This window comes from Silurus meridionalis, chromosome 7 (genome assembly GCF_014805685.1).
Source record: "Silurus meridionalis isolate SWU-2019-XX chromosome 7, ASM1480568v1, whole genome shotgun sequence".
NCBI lineage: Eukaryota > Metazoa > Chordata > Actinopteri > Siluriformes > Siluridae > Silurus > Silurus meridionalis.
The window spans coordinates 14,104,113-14,131,292 of NC_060890.1; the positions used below are offsets into that span (position 1 = coordinate 14,104,113).

General features: G+C 37.4%; 1 protein-coding gene across 1 annotated transcript; it reads right to left on the minus strand.

Moving 5' to 3' along the window:
- Positions 1-1,352: 1,352 nt before the first annotated feature.
- Positions 1,353-26,571, minus strand: sema4gb (sema domain, immunoglobulin domain (Ig), transmembrane domain (TM) and short cytoplasmic domain, (semaphorin) 4Gb). The gene is made up of 15 exons (XM_046854853.1): positions 26,428-26,571; positions 23,339-23,585; positions 12,188-12,339; positions 12,025-12,087; positions 11,755-11,853; positions 11,556-11,646; positions 11,284-11,397; positions 10,147-10,301; positions 5,137-5,312; positions 4,022-4,160; positions 3,307-3,529; positions 3,081-3,196; positions 2,796-2,950; positions 2,534-2,595; positions 1,353-2,422 (listed from the first exon to the last, which is right to left on the minus strand). Exons 2-15 carry the CDS (start codon positions 23,475-23,477, stop codon positions 1,458-1,460), a joined length of 2,649 nt encoding a protein of 882 aa, XP_046710809.1. The 5' UTR covers positions 23,478-23,585; positions 26,428-26,571; the 3' UTR covers positions 1,353-1,457.
- Between the last annotated feature and the right edge of the window lie 609 nt (positions 26,572-27,180).

The window sequence follows — 27,180 nt, forward strand, 5'->3', positions numbered from 1 at the left end:
AAAGAAAAATGATTCACATCAGTTAACACCACTTAAGCTCAGTCATTGATCTAATAAAAAACAAATTCAATTAGTTAGACCTTAATTTAAACTGATACGGTTCCTAATTTCGCAAATGTTTGTTTTTGGTGTATACGTCTCTCAAGGTGAGCAAACATTTTGTTAAAGGTAGAAGAGAGGACGATATTATATAAAATAATAGATTTAATAATGTCTAGGTTATGTGGGTCATGTGTCAGTGCAGCTCTGTATTTTTATATTTTTATTTTTAATCCTTCATCTGAACAAGTACTGTAATAGCTGGAAAGTGATACTGACTTTGCCAAGAGCATCATGCATTAATCAATGAAAATTTTGTTATAATGATGACAATTTCACTTCAAGTGGCTCAGGGCCAAGATGCCGCATTTTAACAATGCTGCAATGTCCTCTGGAGAGCATTTGAATGCAACCCCCAGTTTCTCTACATTTTGCTGTGTTGTCACTATTCTAATAACAACTCCTTTTAACAACATTGATTTCTTTTGTTAGTCTGTGTGAAACAAACTTGGCTTTATCCCCTCTGGACAACACTTGGATATATATATATATATATATATATATATATATATATATATATATATATATATATATACTTATGTATAAGTATATGTGTATGCTATAAATGAAAATACAATGTATTTCATTGGGTGGTGAAAATAGGCTTAAGCACTGTCAAGACTGCAATAGGTTCCTTTGTTCATAGCATGTTTACCATTTACTAAGTTTGTTCTGACCTTCAGCATCCAGGCTTTGTCTTTTGTCTTAGATCCTGCACTGAATTTATCTCTCTTTTTTTACAAAAGCTGTTATAAAAGCTCTAAATTCAATTTAAATAACTACCATCAATGAGATTAAATTTTACAATTAAATATCAGTGGGTGCAATTTTTCTTTAACTGCTAAGGACAGTTTAAAGATTCTTCTTGGATCAAGTGTATTAGCATTTTGTAAATGTGTGCAAGGTTGGGGGTTTAATGATTGTAGGCCAAGAATGCTTGCAATTATAGCAAATATAATGTACATACACTGATCATGTATTTACTTAATTTACTTTTTTTTACCCCAGTTAATGTATATACCTTTTTATGTAGTTCTTTCCTCTGCGTGTTTATGCTCTCAAAGTCCTCTGAGTACATGATCTGTATTTGGTCTTTCCCTTATCACTTCAGATAAAATAAATATTTGTTTTACAACACTATGCTATCAAACAATACTATTATTAATGCGAAGTCCTCAAAAACAAAAAGAACATTTAAATCACGGTTCATAATATCTAAAGGACTTGAGGTGTACATCAGGATACAGTGCAAATACAGCATAATACACCACATTTATTTTAGGTAATAAAATACAGCTTTAACAACAGTTAAGATTCCCTCCAATAGGTGCCACAACCCTTATTAGTAAGAGATCAGGCTACACTGAACTTTCATCTGGCTGCATATCCAGCTGTGTGTGTTTTCTCTTCTCTAGGATCCTGTTCAGCTCCTCTGTGAAAGAATGGTAAAGAGGTGAGGTCATATCTGAGTCCATCTGACTCAGGAGCATGTAGCTGTTCCCGTTTATTTTTCTTAAAACAGTGGGTAGCGAAGCCGACAAGCCATTTGCGTACTCTGTGGCTGGTAGTGGAGGTGGCATCGGAAGTGGAGGAGCTGGAGGAGGCTCCTTGTTAGGACTGACCTGCCCATCACCAGAAATAATTTGCAGGAATTCTTCATCTGTTGATGCTGCTGCATAAAGCCCATCGGTCCTCCCATTGCAGTGGCTCGAGATTGTCTTCAGCTCAACATGAGAGCTTTGTTTCCTCTCTGTAGTTGGGGTAATGGACAGCTCTTGCTGGGTGTACTTCCTGTGACTAGGGGCACTATGTGCACAAAAGCTTACATACAGCAGCACCACGGTCAGCACAAGACAGAGTCCACCTAAAACAGCCACCATGGAAATATACATAGCCTCCATGTGAAGGTTGGTGTGGAACTCAGGCCTGGAGGGTAGTGGGTACAGGGGCTGCTCATTGGATTCACTAGAGGGGCTAATAGACAGTGTGCTAGTGGTGAAAAACCTCTCTGCTAAGGCAGTTGGATCTGTGGGTAGATGGGGTGAAGGTGGAGGAACAGGCTGCACCCTAACCATGTAGCTGCATATGGGAATCCAAACATTGTTCTCCACAGCATAACAGCTGTAATGGCCACCGTGCCGTGTCTGAGCCCCGATTATAAGGAGACCGTCAGTGCCAATTCGGTAGCCAGTGTCCACAGCGTAACCTTGCATCTCTTCACCATTCAGGGTCCAATGTGGAACTGCCAGATTAGAGCGAAGCTCACAAAGCAAGAGCAAGTCATGTCCCACCATCACTGACCGAGTGCGATGGGTCACAAAACCTGACACATAAAACATTAAAATTAAGAAAGCAGAAATGTTTGCAGATGAACTGTATGGTAAATGTTATGTCAAATAATGTAAATGGACTATGTTTTAAAGAAATTACACACCATCCTCTGTGATGTTGTCACACCCCCTGCTACCCATCTGGATGTCCTGAGTTAAGTTGGACCTGATTAAGGGTACAGTGGTTACTGTGCTTTTTTCTTCTTTTTTTTAATAGGTACAGAGTATGTGAAAGATGTATGGCTTTCTTAAAATATGACCTCTATATCTGAAACTATGACCTAGTTTTAGAAATAAGCTGTGTATTCTAAGTGACTTATTTGATATGAGTTATGTTCATATTTTGTCAAAATAATTATCCCTTACCTGACAGGGTATGTTGATATATCAACACATTGTCGCCCATCCCAGCCACATAGAGGGTCTCGTGCAAACACACAGCTATAACATGAGGTGTAACGCATACAGGAAGACAGGGGCACTTGCACCACTCCAGACGCGGCGCTTACATATATACTTTTCTGTTTATTACAAGAGAAATTCATTAATGTGTTCATCTAAATGCATTTTAAGGATATTTGTAAGCAAAGTTAAAACCTAAAAAAAATAAACATGCAACAACTGGCAGGTGACAATAAAGGTAAAGTGTACCTGTTTATATGAAATAACCATGTTATTTATAGGCTGTGACTCCTTAAACAATTGTAGCTCCTCAATCATGTGTACCCGATCTCCCAGCTGCACAGCCTTATGCATCCATCCATCATCTTTTCTTGCAACAATGCACATACACATATTTTCCAGAAGCTGTAACTTTAAGATTTGGACCTTTTTTATGTCTTTTTATAAGGACTAATAATAAAATTAGCGAAAGTACCTGTTCCAGTGAAGATCATGTTATAGGTATTCCCATCCAAGGCAGTGACCTTATGAACAGCTATATTGGTGTAGTCAGCGTTTTTTTTGAACAGTAGGGGACGCCCTCCTATTGGCTGGATTTCTCTGGCCATCAAAGGGTGTCTCCGAACAAACATGAGCACGTTATCTGGCAGATCCCGTGATGAATTTATGAGCTGAGCCCGGTGCTGATCAGTTATGCACTTGAGATGCAGAGAGAGAGAGAGAGAGAGAGAGAGAGAGAGAGAGGGAGAGAGAGAGAGAGAGAAGGAGAGAGAGAGAGAGAGAGAGAGAGGGAGGGAGAGAGAGAGGGGTAGGTGGCAGAGTAGCAAGCAAGTGATTAATCATTTAACAGTGAACACCTTCAGGTTGTCACAATAACTGTTGGTGCCACTATCATCAAATTTCAAATTCAGCTGAATAATGTTTTATTTATTTATTTTTCCAGTGAAGCTCATCCATTTTCTATAAAAATGTATGAGCTTGTTATCTTATTATCTTATATAACTGCAGAGATTGAGGGAACGGAACAAATTAAAAAATATCTACTAAAATACTGCAAATACCTGACAGAAATGGGCAGAATGAAGAAACAATGTTTAAAAAATGAACAGTGTGCTGTGCTCTTTACATTTCCCGATTGAAAGTTTGCAATATAATCATTAAGATATATCACAAATAGAAATCATTCTTACTGAGCCAGGCCTCAGGCCTGGACTTTTTCCAGTGTATTCCCTCCATTTTGAGTCTTGGAGTTCCATGTACGGGCCATCAAATGCAGCTTGGACATCTCTGATAGAGTATTGACAAACTGCAGATGTTTTAACATTTTTCCTGAGAGAAAGCAATAGATAGATAGATAGATAGAGAGAGAGATAGAGAGAGAGATAGATAGAGGGGGGTAACAGTGTATTCAGAGAAACACTTTAATTTATCAGTAAACAAATTCTTTCAATATCTTTCATGTACTCATGTAATCATGAGTGATTGAACCAAAATCATTTGATTTAAAATGTACAGTAATGCCAATATTTTCGCTTAGGTGTTTTTGTGAAAAGAAGTTCAAATTGAATGTTAAAGATGGAAAAATTTTAATACCCTGTACTTTATAATTTCCTTTACATACGATTTCTCCACTTTGTAGCTAAAGTGACTCTGGCATTTTCAATTTCTCAAGTCAACAGAGCAACACTGTCCATTCTTGAAAGAGCACAATAATATGGTTTGTCTTAGGAGTTTCGACCACATGATTAATGTGTACTCTGGGCAGACAACTTATTTTCTTGTGATAACACTGTGAAATAAGAAAAGTATAATATCTAACTGGTTTACTGTCTAATAGACAACATGTGTAAAGAAAATAAAAGAATGCTATATGGAGTTTGATTTAGAGGTTTATAGTACAAGTCTACAAAACATGAATTTTCATGAGCTCATTCTTGCCTCTTTCAAATGCACACCTGGTAGATTTAGTCCTGGCCCTTTGCCATCCAGTTTGTCTGCGATTTTTCATAGTAAAGTAATCACATAGCTAATGTCTCCCTCAATCCATTTAAAATAACCTTTGTTTGAAATTCAACAGTGAGTCTTATGCTAACAAATTAATGATTCTTACTGTTTAATTCACATTTAGAAGATTTAATACAGTAGGGAACACTTTCATAAAAACATCTAGACTATATCCTAATGCAGAATGCAGAATCTGGCTGAAAATAGTTTTTCTGAGATTTTGACAAGATTTAATAAGAACTTTCAAAATTTAACTTTTCATTTTTATTACCATACAATATTTTTGAATTACTTCACTCACCATTCAAGTCCGAAGATAGCAAAAATGAGGCTGTCCTGAACATTAGGTCCTTCCAGAACATACACACCGTGCAAGATGTTAAACTGCAACTCATACTCAGGAAAAGAACACACAAGTCGGGCCTTCAAAAAAGATGTCCACTTTCTCTGAAGAGTCCTTTGACCTCCAATGTCACCCTAAAATATAAACAAAATAATGTTTTGCAAATTATTAAAAAAAACCTACAAAATACATTACTTAAAAGAAATGCATACAAACATACAGAATTGGTATTATACTGCTAACAAAATGCTAACATTCCAAACTCTTAGTAAATTGTTGTGTAAACAATTTAGCTTCTATACAGAATAGTTATTACACCTAGTGGTTAAGATGAAAACATAACAAGTGGTGTAGCCTCTCTGTTCATTTTGTTTAAGGCTTTGTTTAAGTCCTGCCTCATCCTGCTCCACAAAAAAAAAAAAAAATAATCTATGGTCAGGAGCTGGATAGAGAACATAGCACATACAGATACATGACAAATTAAAAACAAAAAGGCGTCTGCTTTAGTGTGGATAGCTTGCTCACATGGTTTCAATCAATTTGCATTCTTGGAGGGAAACGTCACTGCAAATCACTTCAAATATAGTGAATGATCAATTTTACCATATGATCAAACATTTCTATTAAATTGCTATCTAATCCAGGATGATAAATTCCTCATCTGACAACCAAGAGTGCTCACTGAGCAGTTTAATGAATCAAAAACAAGACAACAACCCAATAGAACATTGTTCTTCCTAGACATTTTAAAGCAACATCAGCACTTTCCACTAGTATCACCAAAACACAATGCCTTTAGTTGATTCCTCTAGTATTTTCTCAGAGAATAGAATTCATGCCAAGAGACACAAATGTTTTCTTTTTATTATTATTTGTCACCTATTTGTATTTTAAACAAAAAACAACATTTACTTTAACATAATTTCAGTGCATATGTGTTTAGTGGGTGCACAATGATCTTCCTCATCATTTTAGCTGTAAAGAGCAATCTGAAGATTTAATACAACAAACTGTCTAAAGTTGTGCTTGTGCAGAAAGCACAGTGCTTTACTACTATTTAAACTACAATCAAAATATTCCAGGTAATTGAGATGAATATTGAAGTTTCTGTCTGGAATACTACACATTGCCAACCACAATAAACCACAGTAAACTCCTACAGCATTAGCTCTGTGGACTGCTTCTGAAAGTGGGCAGGCTCTGTTCTTTCAGTAGTCATGACAGTATACCATCTGGGACATTTTCATAAGACTAAGCCTGTCTTATAGCTGATTTGAGCTGTCCAATACTCCCACAGCTGTGAGAGGACATGGCTAGGCAAACGGGTTATCAGCTCATGCTCCTCAAACAAAGCTTCTGCCACATGGTTATTTGACACATTATTGCTCTGTCACCCTTACAATAGGTTTTGATCAGCCAAACTCACTGTTAACCTAGTTTCACGATTTTTCTGAACATATCGCTTTCTAGGCTTAATAAGAAGTGTAGGGGGTTTTTTTTGGGTTTTTTTGTCAAATTTGTCTATAGACCTTGAAGTTAATTTAAATATTTTTGTCTGGCTCTTATCAACAGTAACTTGTAAAGAGATTTATAGACTGCAAAATGAGACATTAGACAACAACAAAAGTTTCCAGCATAAATACTAATAAGAATAAACTTTAAATGAAGCTGTATGATATTGTCTAAGAAAATCTAGTCTTTAGTTCATGCGAAAGCACTAGAAACTTGGAAGTGGAGGAAAAGCTTATTGCATCGCTAAAATGCCAAAACACTTAAGCAGCGATCTTTGCCGTTTATGCACACTTATAACCCTAAAAATCTGAGTTTCAGATGAAGAAGGGCATGCCATGCTCTCTGAATTTCTCAATCAGAGTACATCGATAATGTGGTGTATAGACATCTGACCTGACACCTAAAATACGATTTCATTTTAGCTGCAACAAAAAGCCAGAGGAGTGACACCTGGTTGTGTATGGTAACTGAAATGCCTAGTAGGAAAGTTATTAACTACTGGAACTGGATCAGTTCTCTTTTTTGTCATGGCTGAGTTTCAGATGAAGGTTTTTCATTTAGAATTTAATGCCAAAAAGGAAGTTTGACACCATCAGCACAGTTGCATTGTAGCAGTGGGAATAATCAGGAGCAAGTGTCATTAGCCTCTCACTGGGCTCATGCAGTTAGGCTGACTTCAGGTCCCAAAGTTGGTTTGGATAACAATATTGATCTGGAAAACCAGCCAGATCCAAACACATTTTAGCTGATCACAAATCCTAGAATCTGCATAAATACCTGCATAAAACTCCACTGCTTCAGTTGATAATTCAGTATGTCTCAGACATTTCATGCTTTGTTGTAAACAAAAATCCATTTGATAACATCTCAAATACCCCCTCTTTTGTCTGTATGTTTCACACATATAATAAAACATTATTATTCTCATTATTATTATTATTATTATTATTATTATTATTATTGCTATTAATGGTCAGAATAGTAATTTCTTTAAAATATGTGAATCGTTCTACTTTTTTGCCACACAAACACAATGCAAGTTTGATGTAAAGAATAGAATATGTAAGTAAATAGAAACTGCACCAGTAGTCCATCATTTTGATTGCCTGCATTTCACTTCCCAGTGGGAAATTCCTTCACCGCATTACAGTCCGTTCCCAGTAAATAATATTAAACGTACTATATATTTACACAACAAAAACCACAAATAAGACATTTTATGCACTTTCATTTGTTTTGAATTTACTACCAGCTTTCACATATTGAGGTCGTCTTCTTAATTAGCAGTGCATGGAAGGAGCTTGCTGCAACAGTTTTTTATTTTAATTTACTCCCAGATTTACTCCCCCTACCACATTTTTCTCATCCATCAGCTTTTTCCACAGTTCACACATAATCCTCTATGAATAACATAAAGCACCAAGTAGGTCTCCTGCCAAGTTAAGTTCTTCTAAATTAAATATTATACTCGACATGGCACAGTTATGGATCTATAGTGGTCTGTCCTAAATGAGCTACAACTGTCTACTCCAAAAACTTGAGTGTAACACTCCATCTTTCACATTGTATTACTTCAAGAGAACTCACACCATCACGTGATGTGAATTTGATGTAAAAAGAAGAATTCAAAAGCAGAAATAAGACAAATAGAAGTTGTTTACTCAGTGTGGATTCAGTGTGTTTACTTACACCTCTTTCATTTTTATTTATTAAAATAGTTTAGCTATTGTTAACTATTGCTACTGGCAGTGTTTAACAAAGTCATAGGAGAAAAAAATAACCCCTATATTAACTTCATTTAATTGAGGAAATGTGTGTGTGTGTGTGTGTGTGTGTGTGTGTGTGTGTGTGTGTGTGTACAGTACGAATTTAATAGTTTGAAAACATGGACTCCTAATTGACCTAATTTTAGGATAATAGTTAATACAAAACTATATAAGCTACGACCTAATACAGCAGTGTGACAAAGTGTTGGACAAAGTGTCCTGCCTTCTTATTTCTTTGCATGTTTGTCACACTTTAATGTTTCAGATCATCAAACAAATTTAAATATTAGTAAAAGATAACACAAGTGAACACAACAAACAGTTTTTCACACCACTGTATACATTTCATAGTTCACTGACCGGAAAAGTGTAAAACAAATCAGAGCTATAGAGTGGCCTACTTCTTTTCTGGAGCTCCTCTGTTCTCCTTACTTGCCAAATCAGCCAGTAAGGGACCTGACCTGCTTTCCTGAGATATGAAGTCTAAACAGTAATGGGGGTATAAATGTGAAATTATATGCATTAACAAAGCACAGGCCGAGCAAATCAAGCTGCTGAATTAGGAAGTCTGATTAAGTGTAAAATAGCTAAATAGCACTAGAGTAGGAGGATAATGGTGGAAAAATTTTGAGTCCCCCAAATGTCAGGTTAAGGTTACTCACATAATTACTCACATAGTTACACACTGTGCCACATTTTCAAAATAAATCAGAATTTCTTTGAAGGCTATATTTTTTAAGTCTTTATAATATTTAATTAAAAATGTCTAGAAGCTCCATGTTTGTATGTCGATTGTCACTTGTGAAAAAGTACACTTACACAATTTCCAAACAATATAACTTTAATAATAATAATAATAATAATAATAATAATAATAATAATAATAAAGTCATCTCACTTTCATTTAAAGAATCAAACTTTGTATTTATCACACCATGCAAGATTTAACACATTTTAAAAATCCTATGAGCACTGACTTATATCTTATATTAATATGATTTATATGGCCTTCTTTCTGATTTCATTTTTTTATGTTTGTCAAACTTTCAGATCATCAAACTCATTTGAATATTAGTAAAATATAACACAAGTGAACACAACATGCAGTTTTTAAATGAAGGTTTTTATTATTGAGGGAAAACAAAATCCAAAACTACATGGCCCTGTGTGAAAAAGTGTTTGCCCCCCTGGTTTATCACACCTGAGTTCAATTTCTCTAGCCACACCCAGGCCTGATTACTGTCACACCTGTTCGCAATCAAGAAATCTCTTAAATAGGACTTAATAGGTCTGAAACTGTGAAGTGGATCAACAGATCCTCAAAAGCTGGACAGCAGTCAGAGAGCCAAAGAAATTCAGAAACAAATGAGAAAGATAATAAAAAAAATAATAAAAACCTTCATTTAAAAACTGCATGTTGTGTTCACTTGTTATCTTTTACTAATATTGAAATTAGTTGGATGATCTAAAGTGTGACAAACATGCAAAAAAATTAGAAATCAGGACTACTGAAACACTTTTTCACACCACTGTAGATGTTTAAATGCTTGCAGACTAAAAAACAGAAAATAAGGCCTAGTAAAGTGGAAGTACTGTGAATGACTGCCACAATTATCTTAATAACCTTTAAAAAATATTCTGGAAAAAAAAGCAAAGTTATAATTACCGTTATAGTTATTTTTGTCCTTACCTTACAGACCCTGGCCACTCTGGCCACTCTGGTCTGGCTTGAGTAAGGTTTCTGCTCCAGATTTCTCTCAGTAAAAAAGAAGTAAACTTTGTCATCATCCCCAATGGAGCTGTTGATGCTCTCTCTCAATAGTGCTGAGCCAACAAAGTCCGCCTCTGCAAAGAACAGTGATCTTAACAACCATATGGGCAATAAAGGAAAACTTATGGGCCTTAAAGAAAATTTACTGCATCTGTAGGACAAAAGCACTGAAACTGTTGAAAGTGTTTAAGAAGGCTTCTAATTCAAAAGATCATTTAAATTGTAAGAAGCAGAATTGTGAAGCGGGTCTGCCATTCAAATTTCTTTTTATAATTGTACAATATTTATTAAATCATAAATATTTAATTTTACATCAAATGGAACAATAGTATTTTTTCAGTAGGATTTTTTTATTTCTAAAATACTTTTATGTTTACAAATTTCTATAGTGTTTAAAACATGTTTGCTTCTAAATATGAAACCAAAATATGACTGTTGTTCTATTTAATCATAATTTCTTATTTACACATCTACAAACCCACAAACCTTTCATCAGTAGGACTCTCCATAGAAGAGGCATTGAATAATAACTGAGTTGATATATAGTACTGGGCAAAAGCTTTTGTCAGTTGTCAAAAAATGCTGTAAAGTGAGAATGCTTTCAAAAATAAAACTGTACAGAAGAGAAATTTAAATCAAATCAATATTTGGTGTGACCACACGTTGGCTTTTAATTTTAACTTTTGCACACTTTGCAAGTCAGAAAAGTCAAAGTCATTACCTGCAAGAGACTTAAAAAATCTCGTGAGGAACAGCCACACTCTGCAACTAAATTAAGTTCTTCAAGATGTTTGAAACAACCTACCTGCTGAGTTCCTTCTAAAACTGTAACTAGAAGTCGTGTTTTGCAAATAAAAGGGCAGTTACACTAAATATTGATTTTATTTGTATTTGTCTTCTGTTAATTTTCTTTCCAATTTGTTAATTGATAAGAATAAACTATTTACACTTGTATTTTTTGCACAGTACTATATGTTGGGTATTTCAAAATACACTTTACAATTCTACTGGAATAAGGATCCCTTCACCCACTGTCATCATAAGTCTTGTACATACCCAGGAGCCATTTAGTTGGAGCCTCTTCTGTCCTCAGGTTGGGGAAAGGAAAGTTACGACGAATGTCAGGGGAACTACGAAAATCATACTGTGAGGCAGAGTACATCTCACTGTCTAGAGAAAGAGAAAGATATCTCATTATTTAGAAGATGTAACATATATACAGTATCCTCTTATTTAGATTAGACTTTAAATTCTGTATTTGACTGGATGAGGTATTTATTCTGTTTCTCTTGATGCATATTGTAGGTAGACCATAATTTAGTGCTTACCCACAATAAACCCAGTATAGCCTTTGAATGGGTCATAGGGGCATTTTTCTTTGCCTTCCTCAAAACGCACAAAGCTGAATCGTTCCACATCCTGTCAAGCACATCATAGAAAATGCTGCTGAAACATCATATGTTGTTCCATTCTGCTGAATAGAATCAAAGTTAATTTCAGCACAAAATGGTGAGCTGTGATCCTTACTATGTATGCACAGCGAGGTCGGAAGGCATGTGTCCCACAGGTGTAGAGATGGGTCTCATTATAACGGTCAAGAAACCGAACATAATTGTAGCATTCTGTCTGTGGCAGAACAACATTGACACAATTACTCAACAAATACAGAATGCAGTCAGTGAGTGGGAAGCATATGAAGCCGATCAGTCTCAAAACTATAGAAGTAAGAAAATAAAAAATAAGTACAGGCTCAAGAGAATGCCTTTAATACAGTTTCATGAGTCAGAGAGGTTATACCTCATCGTCTCTTCCTTTGCTTAAGCACTGCTTCTTCTGCTCAGCAGATGCAGCCCAATCGATCTGTTATGAAGTAAAAAAACAGCCTTATTAAGCCATAACCAAGAAGCAAAGACCACTGAAGAAGCTGTATATAATGTGAGTGAATGATGAAACTACTCACAGAACTGTTATTGCGGATAGCTGAGATATTGGCTGTGTCCAGGGCATAAAGGGCCTCTCTGGCCCCTACATACAACACACCAGATCCATCCTCTAGCAGTAGAGTACTGTAGTTTACAGTCTGACCATGAAAATGATTACATCCTAGAAGCCCTGCAAAAAGTCAGAGACCCAATTAGAAAAACAAGGACACGCATGGCCACATAGTATCAACACATTAGCATAGTTGCATCAGCTCGATCGACTGTGGTCAGAACTCAAGAATGAACAAAAGGACTGCAATCGATGCTACAGCTGATCAAACAATGAATTCATGAAAGAGGATTAAATGGAATTCTCCAAGAAAGAAAAAGCTGGGCATTGCTCCAAAAGCATAACCAGGAGGGGTGGAAGAAGAGATAATGCAGAGAAAAGAGCACTAATCTGCATTAAGCTGACTCATGAGCAACCTGAAATCTTTTAGGCACCTTTACTGTTTAAAGCTGAATCCGATATGTTAATTATATGCTCATACTTCATGTGCCACTTGAATAATAAGAACAAACAATTAATGCATGTAGTCACTAAGATCCACAATAAAAACGTTGAGAATTTTGATATATTCAGTGATTGATATACAGTATACACCTTTATTAAAAATATAAAAAATCTGGCGATATATATTTTTGTAAGATTAATATGAGAAGAATTTGTAATAAAACGAATATTTAGTGTCACAAATCATTTACCACTGACTCCCACTTCTTAAAATATATTTCTTTATTACCACCAGAATAGAACGCAATGTGCTGAGACCAACAGCAGTTACTCTGAAATATTCATAAAGCATGAGACTCTTTTCCCCCTAAATTACAGCCATTGAATGTGTGCTGACTTTAAAAAACAAACCCTCTCCCTGCTTGCATTTTTAGGGGGGTGCTTGTTTTAATATGTGTTGAAAAGATCAAGTTACCTTTCAAACACAATGGCACCCTACATCCTCTTATTTCCCTTTTCTGTCAACACCTTATTTATTCATCATTCATGTCTCCAACTTGCCAAACTATTACACAGACTGCCATATCAGAAATTCCAAATTACAATAACTAAACAGTTTTCACAAGAAAATCATAGGACATATATCGTATAACATATAAGTTTATTCATGAATGTAAATTGAATGCATTGCTATGTAAGCTTAACAGTTGAACAACTGAAATGCAACTGAATTGTGGGTGTGTGTGAGAAAGTTGGTGGTGTCATATATAAATGAGTGACATAAGTCCCAGAAAGGCATTGAGCCTCAGTGTGAACCATATATAATTCCCCCAAAGCATTCCATTTATTATCTTCATGCATTAACCAATCATGGAACACCCTAATAAAGCTAACAGACCACCACTGTGAATCAAGAAAGGTCAGAACAGGCCTGAGGATGTGTGTGTGTGTGTGTGTGTGTGTGTGTGTGTGTGTGTGTGTGTGTGTGTGTGTGAGTGTGCATGTGTGTGTGTGAGTGTGCATGTGTGTGTGTGTGTGTGTGAGAGAGAGAGAGAGAGAGAGAGAGAGAGAGAGAGAGAGAGAGAGTGTCTTAAGGCACTTGATGTCAGTGTGTGTCTGTATGTTTTGCAAATATCTCATGCCCATACAGCAGTTATGATATAAACGTAAAAAGTCTCTTGAATTCTATTATCCAGTGATTGTCCCTAGGCAATTGCACAGAATGTGCTTGGAGTCACACTGTGCTGGAATACTGCTACAGTACACACTGGCACATCTTAATGCTTGTGTTATCAAATACAATACTGTTTTAAGGCGAAATAATAAAAGAGTAAAACCACTGAATGTCACATCATTAAAAATGCATGGACAAAGTTAACCCAGATATCAAATGTGTGTGTGTAGTTCACACTGAATGTTGACTCAAGCATTCAGGCTTAAACATAACCTTTGTTCCATCATGTAGAAAAGCAAAATGTGTACAATACTCTGTTTGGTATACTGTGTGTGTGTGTGTGTGTGTGTGTGTGTGTGTGTGTGTGTGTGTGTTCTGCCAATGTTGACTCACTTTTTCCCTCTGGTCAAAACAGTGTCTAGCAGGCTGAGTAGGCACGTGTGTATATAAAGGGACACTAGTGACATGGGTGCTGAAATAAGATAACCACACGGACACTTCACCAACAGCAAAGGAAACCTATCTCTGGCTATGTATGTTCACTCATATTAAAAAAAAAAAGTGATATGAAAGTATTAACTGAACTCTATAAACCCAAAGATCAAAGATTTTATTGTTAGATATTCTGGTTGTACCAAGCAGTATTTTACCCCTAAACTATGTGGTTGTCAGTTTTCACTTTAGCAACTTACTACTCTTATTTTATACTTATACTTATATACTCCTTCCAAATAGGTTTAATGCTTTCACTTCCCAGTGAGTGAACTGTATAGTTGCTAGATTTTGTAATCAAACACTGTATTGTATTATAATAATGGTACAGTATTATTACTAGTATTAGGTCAAAGTATCAAATACCAGTCCATCACAGATCCAGAAATATGCACACAACAGCACCAGATGCTTTTCCTATGGACGGAAAAAACTCCAAAACTGTAATGACAATAAAATAATTAAAAAAAACAGTACATCTAAAAACTTTGTTGCATGCATCAGCAAATGATATGGATATAGCTTCAGTTCTAATGAACAAATAATGCAATCAGTGAAGTTAGTTTGTACAATTTCATAAAGTCACAGATGAATGGCCAACAAAGCCATTCTTCTGAATAAATAATCATTATATTCTGTTTGTGATGTTATCTGTAGGGTTAACTTGCTAGCTAGGTTACTTACTGGAACTACAGCAACAAAACTAACAAAGGTCCTGTTTCAAACAAAGCAAGCTAAAATAGCAAAAGCAAGAAAGCTAGCAATACTAACCCAGCCATTAGGGAGGCACAAGCCAGTGCACTCTTAGTGCCGCTCCCAAGCCCGGATAAATGGGGAGGGTTGCATTAGGAAGGGCATCCAGCCTAAAACGTGCCAAATCGAATATGCGGATCACAAATAAGAATTTCATACCGGATCGGTCGAGGTATCGTTGGCCAACAGGGTACCGGTGGAAATTGGGCTACTGTTGGCCAAAGGAGGAGAAGGAGAGGAGGAAGACGTCTACAGAGACGGCAGGGAAAGGAGAAGTTTAGGAGAGTGGAGGTTAGGGTTGGTACTTTAAATGTTGGTACTATGACTGGTAAATGGAGAGAGGTAGCTGATATGATGGAGAGGAGAAAGGTAGATATGTTGTGTGTTCAGGAGACCAAGTGGAAAGGGAGTAAGGCCAGGAACATTGGAGGGGGGTATTAACTGTTCTATCATGGTGTGGATGGAAAGAGAAATGGTGTAGGGGTGACTCTGAAGAAAGAGTACAGTAAGAGTGTAGTGGAGGTGAAGAGAGTTTCTGATAGGGTGATGAACATGAAGCTGGAAGTTGAAGGGGTGATAATAAATGTCATCAGTGCCTATGCTCCACAAGTGGGTTGTGAGATGGAGGAGAAGGAAAGATTCTGGAGTGAATTAGATGAAGTGGTAGATGGTGTACCTAGGAATGAACGATTAGTGATTGGGGCAGACTTTAATGGGCATTTAGGTGAAGGGAACAGAGGTGATGAGGAAGTGATGGGTAGGTATGGTTTTAAGGAGGTGTGGTTTTTGCTAAAAGGATGGAAATGGCAGTGGTGAATACGTATTTTAAGAAGAAGGAGGATCATAGGGTGACATATAAGAGTGGAGGAAGGTGCACACAGGTGGACTATGTTCTATGTAGGAGATGCAACCTGAAGGAGATTGGAGACTGTAAAGAGTTGGCAGGGGACAGTGTAGCTAGACAGCATCGGATGGTGGTCTGTAGGATGGTTTTGGAGGTGATGAAGAAGAGGAGGAGAGTGAGGACCGAGATAAGAATAAGATGGTGGAAACTGAAGGAGGAAGACTGTAGTGTGAGGTTCAGGGAAGAGGTCAGACAGGGGCTCTGTGGTGGTGAATAGGTGCTGGATGATTGGGTAACTACTGCAGGAGTGATGAGGGAGGCAGCTAGAAAAGTACTTGGTGTGACATCTGGAGATAAAAAGGTAGACAAAGAGATGTGGTGGTGGAATGAGGAAGTGCAGGAGACCATAAGGGGAAAGAGGTTGGCAAAACAGAAGTGGGATCGACAGAGAGATGAAAAAAGTAGGCAGGAGTACAAGGAGATGCGGCAGCAGGTAAAGAGGGATGTGGCGAAAGCCAAGGAAAAGGCATATGAGGAGCTGTATGAGAGGTTAGACATTAAGGAAGGAGAAAAGGATTTGTACCGATTGGCCAGGCAGAGGGACCGAGCTGGGAAGGATGTGCTGCAAGTTAGAGCAATAAAGGATGGAGATGGAAATGTGTTGACTAGTGAGAAAGGTGTGTTAAGAAGGTGGAGGGAGTATTTTGAGCAGCTGATGAATAAAGCAAATCAGAGAGAGAGAGGTTGGATGGTGTTGAGATGGTGAAGAAGGAAGTGGATAGGATTAGTAAGGAGGAAGTAAGAGCAGCGATTAAGAGGATGAAGAGTGGAAAGTCGGTTGGACCAGATGACATACCGGTAGAAGCATGGAGATGTTTAGGAGAGATGGCAGTGGAGTTTTTAACCAGATTGTTTAACAAGATTCTGGAAGGTGAGAAGATGCCTGAGGAATGGAGAAGGGGTGTACTGGTACCGATCTTTAAGAATAAGGGAGATGTGCAGACCTGCAGTAACTACAGGGGAATTAAGTTGATCAGTCACACCATGAAGTTATGGGAAAGAGTAGTGGAAGCCAGGCTGAGAGAAGAGGTGACCATCTGTGAGCAGCAGTATGGTTTCATGCCAAGGAAGAGCACCACAGATGCATTATTTGCTTTGAGAATGTTGATGGAGAAGTATAGAGAAGGACAGAAGGAATTGCATTGCGTATTTGTGGATTTAGAGAAAACGTACGACAGAAAGCCAAGAGAGGAGTTGTGGTATTGTATGAGGAAGTCAGGTGTGTCAGAGAAGTATGTGAGGGTGGTGCAGGACATGTATGAGGACAGTGTGACAGCAGTGAAGTGTGCAGTAGGAACGACAGACTGTTTCAAAGTGAAGGTTGGACTGCATCAAGGATCGGCCCTGAGCCCTTTCCTGTTTGCAGTGGTGATGGACAGGTTGACGGACGAGGTCAGACAGGAGTCTCCCTAGACTATGATGTTTACGGATGATATTGTGATTTGTGGTGAGAGTAGTGAGCAGGTTGAGAAGAGCCTGGAGAGGTGGAGGTATGCGCTGGAGAGAAGGGGAATGAAAGTCAGTAGGAGTAAGACAGAGTACATGTTTGTGAATGAGAGGAAGGGCAGTGGAGTGGTGCGGTTGCAAAAAGAAGAGGTGGAGTTTAGGTACCTGGGGTCAACAGTGCAAAGTAATGGGGAGTGTGTTAGGGAAGTGAAGAAAAGAGTGCAGGCAGGGTGGAGTGGGTGGAGAAGAGTGACAGGAGTGATTTGTGATAGTAGGGTATCTGCAAAATGAAATGGAAAGTTTATAGGACTGTGGTGAGACCTGCGATGTTGTATGGATTAAAGACAGACTGGTACTGTGTAGAGGTAAACTAGCAGAAGGATGTTAGCAAGCTACATCATTAATGCACATGTACTACAGATAAAAAAAAATGTGGAAGCAAAAGTAAACAAATCATTTCACTATTATTGTACTTCACACTAGAACTATTTTCTCTATGCTAAGCTAATGTCTATACATGAAAATGTTACTTGCAATACATACTTCAAATTAAAACCAAAATCAAATTAAACAAAGGGGAGAAGACTGTATAAAGATTTAGGAGCCAAAACCACAACTACGGTCTGCTGCTATTTTAGTCCAGAAGACAGAAGATGGTACATTTCTCAGATCCTTCCACCACCACACACAGATCTCTACTTCTGTGACCACATTCTTTCTATTCCCAGAGAAGGCTTATGACATCGTGACAAGCACAGAAAGCAGAGAATGAACAGAATATATCAGTATATATTATCAGTTTTGCAGATGAAAAGGCAGTTGTCTAGAATTGCAATAGCAATGCTAATTGCCAACGTATAGAATATATTAAAAACATTATTAACACTATATATTAATGATATGTAAAGCAGATTTTAATTAGAAAAGTCAAAAGGAAAAAGTTATTTGCCATTATATTTCAATTTGGACACTACAAAAATTCTAAAGCAGTTTAGATTAATTATGAGTGTAATGGTCTAAATGTGTATATAGCATTTATTCAGCAACAATAAAAAGAAAGAATTTCTCATTAATAAAGAAATACAATGTGCTTATCTCCTTGGACTTGTCATGTACCTTTCACCTCCCTGTTATATTTCACTGAAATTAAAGTGTATCATGCCTACAGAAGGAAAAACTGCTCACAGAAGACCATAAAACCCAGAGAGCTCAAGAACAGAGATCTGACACACATGCACTAACACACACATACACACGCACCCATGAAGAATAAAAATGTAGGTCAAGGACAGTTGAAGCAAGGAGGAAAATTAGATGATCTGAAAACACAGGCATGCTCAGAAAAAACATCAAACATCCTGGATTTTTTTAAAACCATGTGCACTTTTACTGCAAAAACCACAAATAATAAATAACATTGATCAAATATTTTTTAATTTCTGTATTTTTACTGAATGATGTTTTACAAATCATTACTATTGTGGGAGATATTTTTATAATGCACTATGGCTGCACTATAATATGCACTGCACTGAGCCATGTGGTGTGTATTTTGCCTTTGGCCTCAAGCTGACTGCATAATAATTTAAAACACAAACAATTACCCATGGATTTCTCCCCCCAGCATAAATTTTGTTAAAGTTTTTATTTGCAGTGTTCTCTGCTCAAAAAGAAGGTTTGGGTGACGTGATTCAGCAAAACGGTAGGCTTTATTCCAAGCTATGAGCAATCATTATTTGCCTAAATTTCAACTGTACAGCCATTTGTGTGTGCCAAAGATTAGTTTACTGTTGTGCAAATGTTATACATATTCAGCCATGAAACAAAAATGGAACTAAATATTACCATAAAACCACAATAACTGTATAGAATTACTCGTTAACGCTGATAGCATAAACTGATTGACTGTTCTCATATATATATATATATATATATATATATATATATATATATATATATATATATCCATACCCCCCTGTCCTCTACACCTGCCTCTTTCAAACCAACATGCATGTCTTCCTTCACTACATCCATAAACCTCCTGCATGTGCGGTCCATCTAATAAGCTCATTTCTAATCCTGTCCATCCTCGTCACTCCCAATGAAAATCTCAGCATCTTCAGTTGTACTACCTCCAGCTCCACCTCCTGTCTTTTACTTAATGCCACTGTCTCTAATCCATACAACATCGCAGGTCTCATCACAGTCTTATAAACTTTCCCTTTCACTCTTGCAGATACCCTACTATCACAAATCACTCCTGTCACTCTTCTCCACCCACTCCACCCTGCCTGCACTCTTTTCTTCACTTCTCAAACACAATCACCATTACTTTGCACTGTTAAACCCCAGGTGACCTAAACTTCTACCCCGTCTCCACCTCTTCTCCCTGCAACCGCACCACTCCACTGCCCTCCCTCTCATTCACACACATGTATGTCTTACTACTACTGACTTTTATTCCCCTTCTCTGCAGCACGTACCTCCACCTTGCAAGGCTTTTCTTAACCTGCTCCCTACTATCGCCAATATCCTCACATGTAGGACATGTAATATCCTCATACATGTCCTGCACCATCCTCACATACTTTTCTGACACACCTTCCTTATACAATACCACAACTCCTCTCTCGACAGCCTGTCGTACGCTTTCTCTAAATCCACAAACACAGTGCAACTCCTTCTGACTTTTTCTATACTTCTCCATCAACAGTCTCAATGCAAATAATGCATCTGTAGGGCTCTTGCTGGGCATGAAACCATACTGTTGCTCACAGATTGTCACCTCTTCTCTCAGCCTGGCTTCCACTACTACACACTACACATTCCTAGCTGTCTCCCTTATCACTTTTGCAGTAACTGCCCAACTCAAAATTCTACAAACAATACCCAATAATGACAACATAAAACAAGTTTGTCTGAAAAAAATGAAAAAATTAAATAAAATTCACAACCTTTGCCATGACACTTTAAATCATCCTTGAGATGTTTCTACAACTTGGTTGGAGTCTACCTGTGGTAAATTCAGTTAATTGGACATAATTTGAAAATCTGTCTATATAAGGCCCCATCGTTAACAGTGCATGTCAAAGCACAAACTATGCCAAGAAGTCCAAGAAATTGTCTGTAGACCTCCAAGACAGGATTGTTACGAGGCACAAATCTAGTGAAGGTACAGAAACATTTCTGCAGCATTGAAGGTCCCAATGAGCACATCCATAAATGGAAGAAGTTTGGAACCACTGGGACTCTTCCTAGAGCAGGCCACCAGGCCAAACAGTGAATGGCAGGAATCGTTGCAGTTCTTTGATGCTCAATGGCTTGGGCCAGGCCGTTACCGCCTCCACCTTTCCGGAGTCCATTTCCACCCCCTGGCAGCTAATGACATATCCCAAGAAGGTGGTTGTTAAATTCACATTTCTCTCCCTTGACAATTAGCTGGTGCTGGAGCAGGCAGTGGAGAACGGTGCAGACATAATGACATTCTTGGAATATTTTCATATATCATCTATGTACACAATTACAAAGGTGCTCAACAGTTGCATGAGTGCTGCCAGCATTGCTTTAGAGATTGCAGAAGCGGGAGGTCCGCTTGTTAGTAGTCAGACCATACGCCGAACACTGCAACAAGTCGGTTTGCATGGCCACCATCACAGAAGGAAGCCTCTTCTGAGGCTGGCCCACAAGAAAGCTCGCAAACAGTTTGATGAAGACAACCTGTCCAAGAGCATGAATTTCTGGAACAGTGTCCTGTGGTCTGATGAGACTAAGATAAACTCTTTTGGCTCAGATGGTGTCCAGGATGTGTGGCAACAACCTTGCCTACAGTCAAGCATGGTGGTGGTAGCATCATGGTTTAGGGCTGCATGAGTGCTGCTGGTACTGGGGAGCAGCGGTTCATTGAGGAAAGCATGGATTTCAACATGTACTGTGACATTATGAAACATAACATGACACCCTTCCTTCAGAAACAGGGCCAAACAGCAGTTTTCCAAAATATTAATGACCCCAAACACACAGCCAAGATGACAACTCATTGCTGAAGGTGAAGATGATGGAGTGGCCAAGTATGTCTCCAGGTCTAAACCCTATTAAGGACCTGTGGGGCATCCTCAACCGGAAGGTGGAGATGCACCATGTGTCTTACATCCAGCAGCTCTGTGATTTTATTTTGGAGGAGTGGAAGAGGATCCCAGCAACAGCTCTGGTGAATTCCATGACAAGGAAGGATTTAGGCAGTGCTAAATAAAAATGGTGCTCACACAAAATATTGACACTTTGCACACAGTTTTGACATGTTCACTTGGGGTGTACTCACTTTTGTTGACAGCTATTTTGACACTAAGGGCTGTATGTTGAGTTGTTTCTAGAGGTAAATCTGTACTGCTATACAAGCTGCACATTGACTACTCTAAAATATATATCCAAGTTTTATTTCTATAGTATTGTCCCTAGATAAATGTGAGGGGTCTACTCACTTTTGTGAGATACTGTAATTGGTTAATTTTGACAGCCCTTACCCACTCTCATGTTAAGTCATATTTTCATATTGTTTTTTTTTTACCACAGGAATGCTGATGATACTCAACTCATCTTCTCCTTCCCTCCCTCAAATACCACAGCATGCCTGGTAGACATATCTTCATGGATGAGTGCTCATCACCTGAAACTCAACCCCAGCAAAACTGAACTGTTGGTCATCCCAAGTGATTCATCTCTAAGTCAGAATCTCAGAATAGCTCTACACAACTCCCCTTCAGCCACTGCTCGCAACCCTGGGGTAACCATGAACAATCCACTGTCCTATGCCTCACATGTTGCTAATGTGATTCGCTTGTCAGTTCCTTCTCTACAACATCAGAAGGATTAGACCATATCTATACACTTTGGCTGCTCAGGTGCTTTTTCAGTCTCTTGTCATTTCGAGGCTGGACTACTGCAACTCTCTGCTGGCAGGTCTATTGTACCTCTGAACGCTATTCGTCCAGTGCAAATTCAAAATGCAGCTGCGTGACTTGTGTTGAGCCTGCCCAAGTTCTCCCACCCCACCCCACTGCTGAGCTTCCTCCACTGGCTTCCAGTAGCTGCACACATTAGATTCAAAACACTGATGCTTGCCTACAAAGCTAAAAATGGACCAGCACCTCCTTACCTCAGAGACCACATCCCTCCTCACACTCCACCATGCTGCCTGGGATCTTCTAGCGTTGCTCGAGTGGTCCTACCTTCTCTCAGGATGAGAGACAAGTATATTTCAAGGCTCTTCTCTGTTCTGGGACCGAGGTGGTGGAATAAACTTCCCATAGAAGTCAGCGGAGTCACTGGCTATCTTCAAGTGATGGGTAAAGACCTACCTCTTCCTAAAACACTTAAACTAGCACTTTTCCCGGTTTGCTTTGTCATTGTTTAAAAAAAAAACCTAACAAAATCCTGAGTTGTAGGCTAATATATATAAGTGTGTAATCTAAAGAACCAGTGTTGATTTATTCATTAATAGAGACTCAAAGCACTTTTGTACGTTGCTCTGGATAAAAAAAAAAAACACTATACTGTTTGGATTTTGTTTACCCTCAATAATAAAAACCTTCATTTAAATGTTGTGTTCACTTTTGTTAACTTTTACAAATATTTAAATTAGTTTAATGATCTGCAACTTTAAATTGTGACAAACATGCAAAAAAAAAAGAAATCAGGAACACTTTTTCACACCACTGTATGTCACTTTTAATTGAGTATAATTTACATTTGATCAATTCTTTCCTGTAAGTATTATTTGCTGCAACATTTTTATTACTCAATCATGAGTTACAGAAAAGTTGCATTACTAATGTGGCAAGGTTTGGTAAGTTTTCAGAATAATTGTTTCAGACATTAATGAATTTAATATTTTATCAGAATAATCTTACCATTAAAAGGCACAGTGGTTCTAGGAATAACATCCAGATCAAGCACGGGTCCGAATGGGAAGCCCCACAGCACGGATGCTGAGCTGCAGAGAAGCATCAGCGTGATGGCAGGCAGCTTAGGATGTGTCATGACCAACATGATATTAGTACAGATGGCAGATAGAATCCTTCCAGATCCTTGAGAGACCACTTTGTCTAGACTCTTAAGAGATTCCTAACTCATCCTCCTGCTGTTAATAGTTTCCCTCTGCACAGAAAAATAAGAGAATAATGACTTTCCCCGTCAGATATTCTCACAGGCAAAATAATTAATATTGCATGCATTTACTGTCACTGAAACTTTTTCCATGCATACAAGAGGGATCAAATTAGTGAACGTCATATGCTCCCTGCTGTACATAAAGCTCACAAAGGGGTACCTTCAGCAATTACATAACAATGCAGAAAAAGAGACAATCAAATATCAGGGTTATTCAAAGGTGGCACGTCATAAAATGTAGTTATGCTTATAATTTTAATACTTTTAGGACCTTGTGAGTATCTAGTGATCCATCGTATGCCATGTTGTTAGGTCAAGTAGTAACAGAGAAGCACTCTACTGTATCTACCTGAATCTTAAATCTTATAATTTGGACATTGTATAAATCATACTCAATTTCCTAATGATTAATTACTTTTTTTTTAAATAACCCATAAATAGATAGATAGATAATTCATTGTGGAAAGTTAGTCAAATTACTTTACTTAGATGTGTACATAGCTGGTTCATTTCAGTCGTATTGGCCCTGCTTAACATTTTGACTTAAGTAAAATAACAAAGGATGTACATGAAAATTATTTATAATATATCTGACACAGACCATGTACTGTTATCATGTAGATGATGTTGGATGTTGTGTTACAAGCTCCACTTCTTTCATTTTGTACTGCATTGAACACTCTCTGCAGTTATCTTAGGTATAATATAAAAAACATCTAGAATAGCAAATTAATGATTATTATTATCAATTGAGACTCATCAGCCCCACATATCATTATATCATTATGAAATCTCTGTCCCAATATTTCCTTCAAAACCTTTTAAAGGAATTGACAATTACTGACAAAAAAGTATATTGTACAATATTAGAGCTGTTATGTTCATATAACATTTATTGGCATTCTACATTTATCCTTAAATTAAAAAAAATAATAATTACAAATCCTTTTCCATAGCTAAAATTGGTCTTAGAAATGGAGTCATTACTGATAAGACCATCTGTCAGCCAATCTATAATCCATGCTTAAAATTTAGTTTGACATTTCCACAGATGGCATTGAAATCCAATAAAATCACCCAAATCTGTGCTTTAATGTGCTGTCTGTTTAAATCCTGGTAATCTACCTGAAACGTGCTAAACGGCTGCATGACAATTTTAAGCATATCGAGCTTCTATAACTAATCATTAACAAAACATTTGTTGAACTGAAAATTTTAAATAAACCTTACTGTCCAGTATTTCCTGAATATAATTTATTTGGTAAAATACATAATTAATTGCTACTGTCAACAGTATATCCTGACCTCTGACTGATCCTATAGAGATTAAGTATATAAAATGACCGGACAAATATAACACTTTATGAAACGGTTGCAAGTCCCTGAATAAAACTTCAGAACTAATGCACTTATGATTTGCTGTCATAAGTACAAAGAAAAACAGGAATGAAACAAGTCCATATCATGTGCAACATAATACCAGCGCAAGTGTGGGCTGTTGTCAATACAATCCAAATGCTGGTATTCCAAAATATAATCTCATGTGTTACAGGCTCTATGTAAACTGACACAAGTGGATTTTTCTAGAAGAAATGCACCAGTGCAGAACATCACCCCCACAATTCAAATAAGCCAAGAGACACAAGTCTATTGGCAACAAAATAAAAGAAGCAGTTTTTTTTTAATGTTCAAGCTTTCAATATAGTATACATCATGCATGCTTTTGATCATTTCTAAATCTGTCTTATGTTTAATCCTTTTCTCAATCAGTATGAGAAAACCTAATTTCAGCATTAGCATCCCAAGTAAAAAATAAAACTCATAAAACCACAATTTTATCCTGCCTTTCCCTCTAAAAACATATTTATTCATGTTATAATTAATGGTTTATAAGTATGCTTAATAATAAATTGCCTAAAATGCATAATTATTAAGTGCCAGGAATATTTATATGTGGAAATAAATTTAGACAAATATATGATGTAAACACTTTAATATTTATAAAGTAAAGATTTATTTATTGTTAGTGGATGCTGTAATATTTTACTTAATTATATATAGTCTTATAAAATATACAGTATATAAAAGACAATCTGATTAAATCATGGTCTAATTTATCAGTATTGTTTACTAAATTGCATGCACATAATCTCCAAACAGGAGACTCTATAATTAATGGTGATGCCTCATTCGGTGATTGTATTAAAAAATAAATAAAACAGATTACAGCCAGTAACACAGGCTACTCAACTCACATAAAAGTTCACTATGCATTACTGTAGTAGACTAGTGATGAGATGAGATTATGAGATGGTGAACATGGATAGTTTTAAAAGAACTGAATTGATCAAATGGTCAAGGTGAGTTACTTGGCTATCATTTTTGTTTTTCTAACAGTGACATATCAGATGCTATCAGCAAATGAACAAACAGGAATCCAGAGCACTGCTCACCCTCATTTATTTGCATATAGGCAACACATTGTTTTTTTATTCAACAGTGGTGCAGTTATAACGTAGAATTTGTAATACATTTCAAATACAGTACATCACTTACTGCTTACCTGAATCTACAAGATAAAAACAACTTAAGGCTCTCGTGTAAAATACCTTATGAGTACTCCACAGAGAACAGGCATGATTGCACACCACTGCGGCATTTTTAAAGGACACTTCTGGCACACTTTAAAAGTCACCTTCACCTGCTTGTTTCATCTGCACTGACATATGCAAGGGATTGCATATGTAGATTGATTCGTAGCGTCTAATACAAGTTTAATAGAATGTGCAACTTCAAATAAAAGACTAGAATAGGTTTCCAGGTACTGTACCTCTCAGCCTGCATCCTCGGAACAGAAATAGCCAATGCAGTGCGTTACCGTAGAAACCCGGAGCTCTTGTGTGTGCGTGTGTGCGTGTGCGCGCGTATATGTGTGACCCACAGTAGCTGCGCGCGATTTAACACACACTGCAAACGCGCGCGGTTCAATGTCCAAGGTGAAGACACGCCTACGTGTTAATATTCATTACATCAGCCATAAACCACGCCCCCAGTGCATTAATTTTCTGAAAAAGCATCTGCAGGAGCATTTGAGGCACACAGACGAACAAAAACGCCACAAATATACACGTATTTTGTTATTTAGAGCCGAACTTAAATAAGTTTGGATACCCCAAGTCGTATATGTTAATGTAGTCTTTTATTGCCTGAATAAGGATAAGTTTGTCCAGCAATCTATTAAGGACCGATTTTGAGCTGTGCAATGATATTTAAATGCTTAGTAAATGCTGGGCAAATTCATGTATGAACTTTTCATGTAGCCAATTCGTCAATTAAATTATATTTTTTTAATTCTCGTATTGCATACAACATATGAACCGCTGTGGCGTCCCCTAATGGGAGAAGCCGGAAGAAGAGGAAGAAGTATAGAATACAACATATAGACTTAGGTGCCATTCGTGACTCTGGCGCCACCAAAAGGCGATGCAGCATTATTACCACTTCTGTCATCTGTTTTTTGACTCCTTTTAGATAAAATACCTATTTAAACTGTCCTGAATTCAGTCACGAATATTTGTAATGT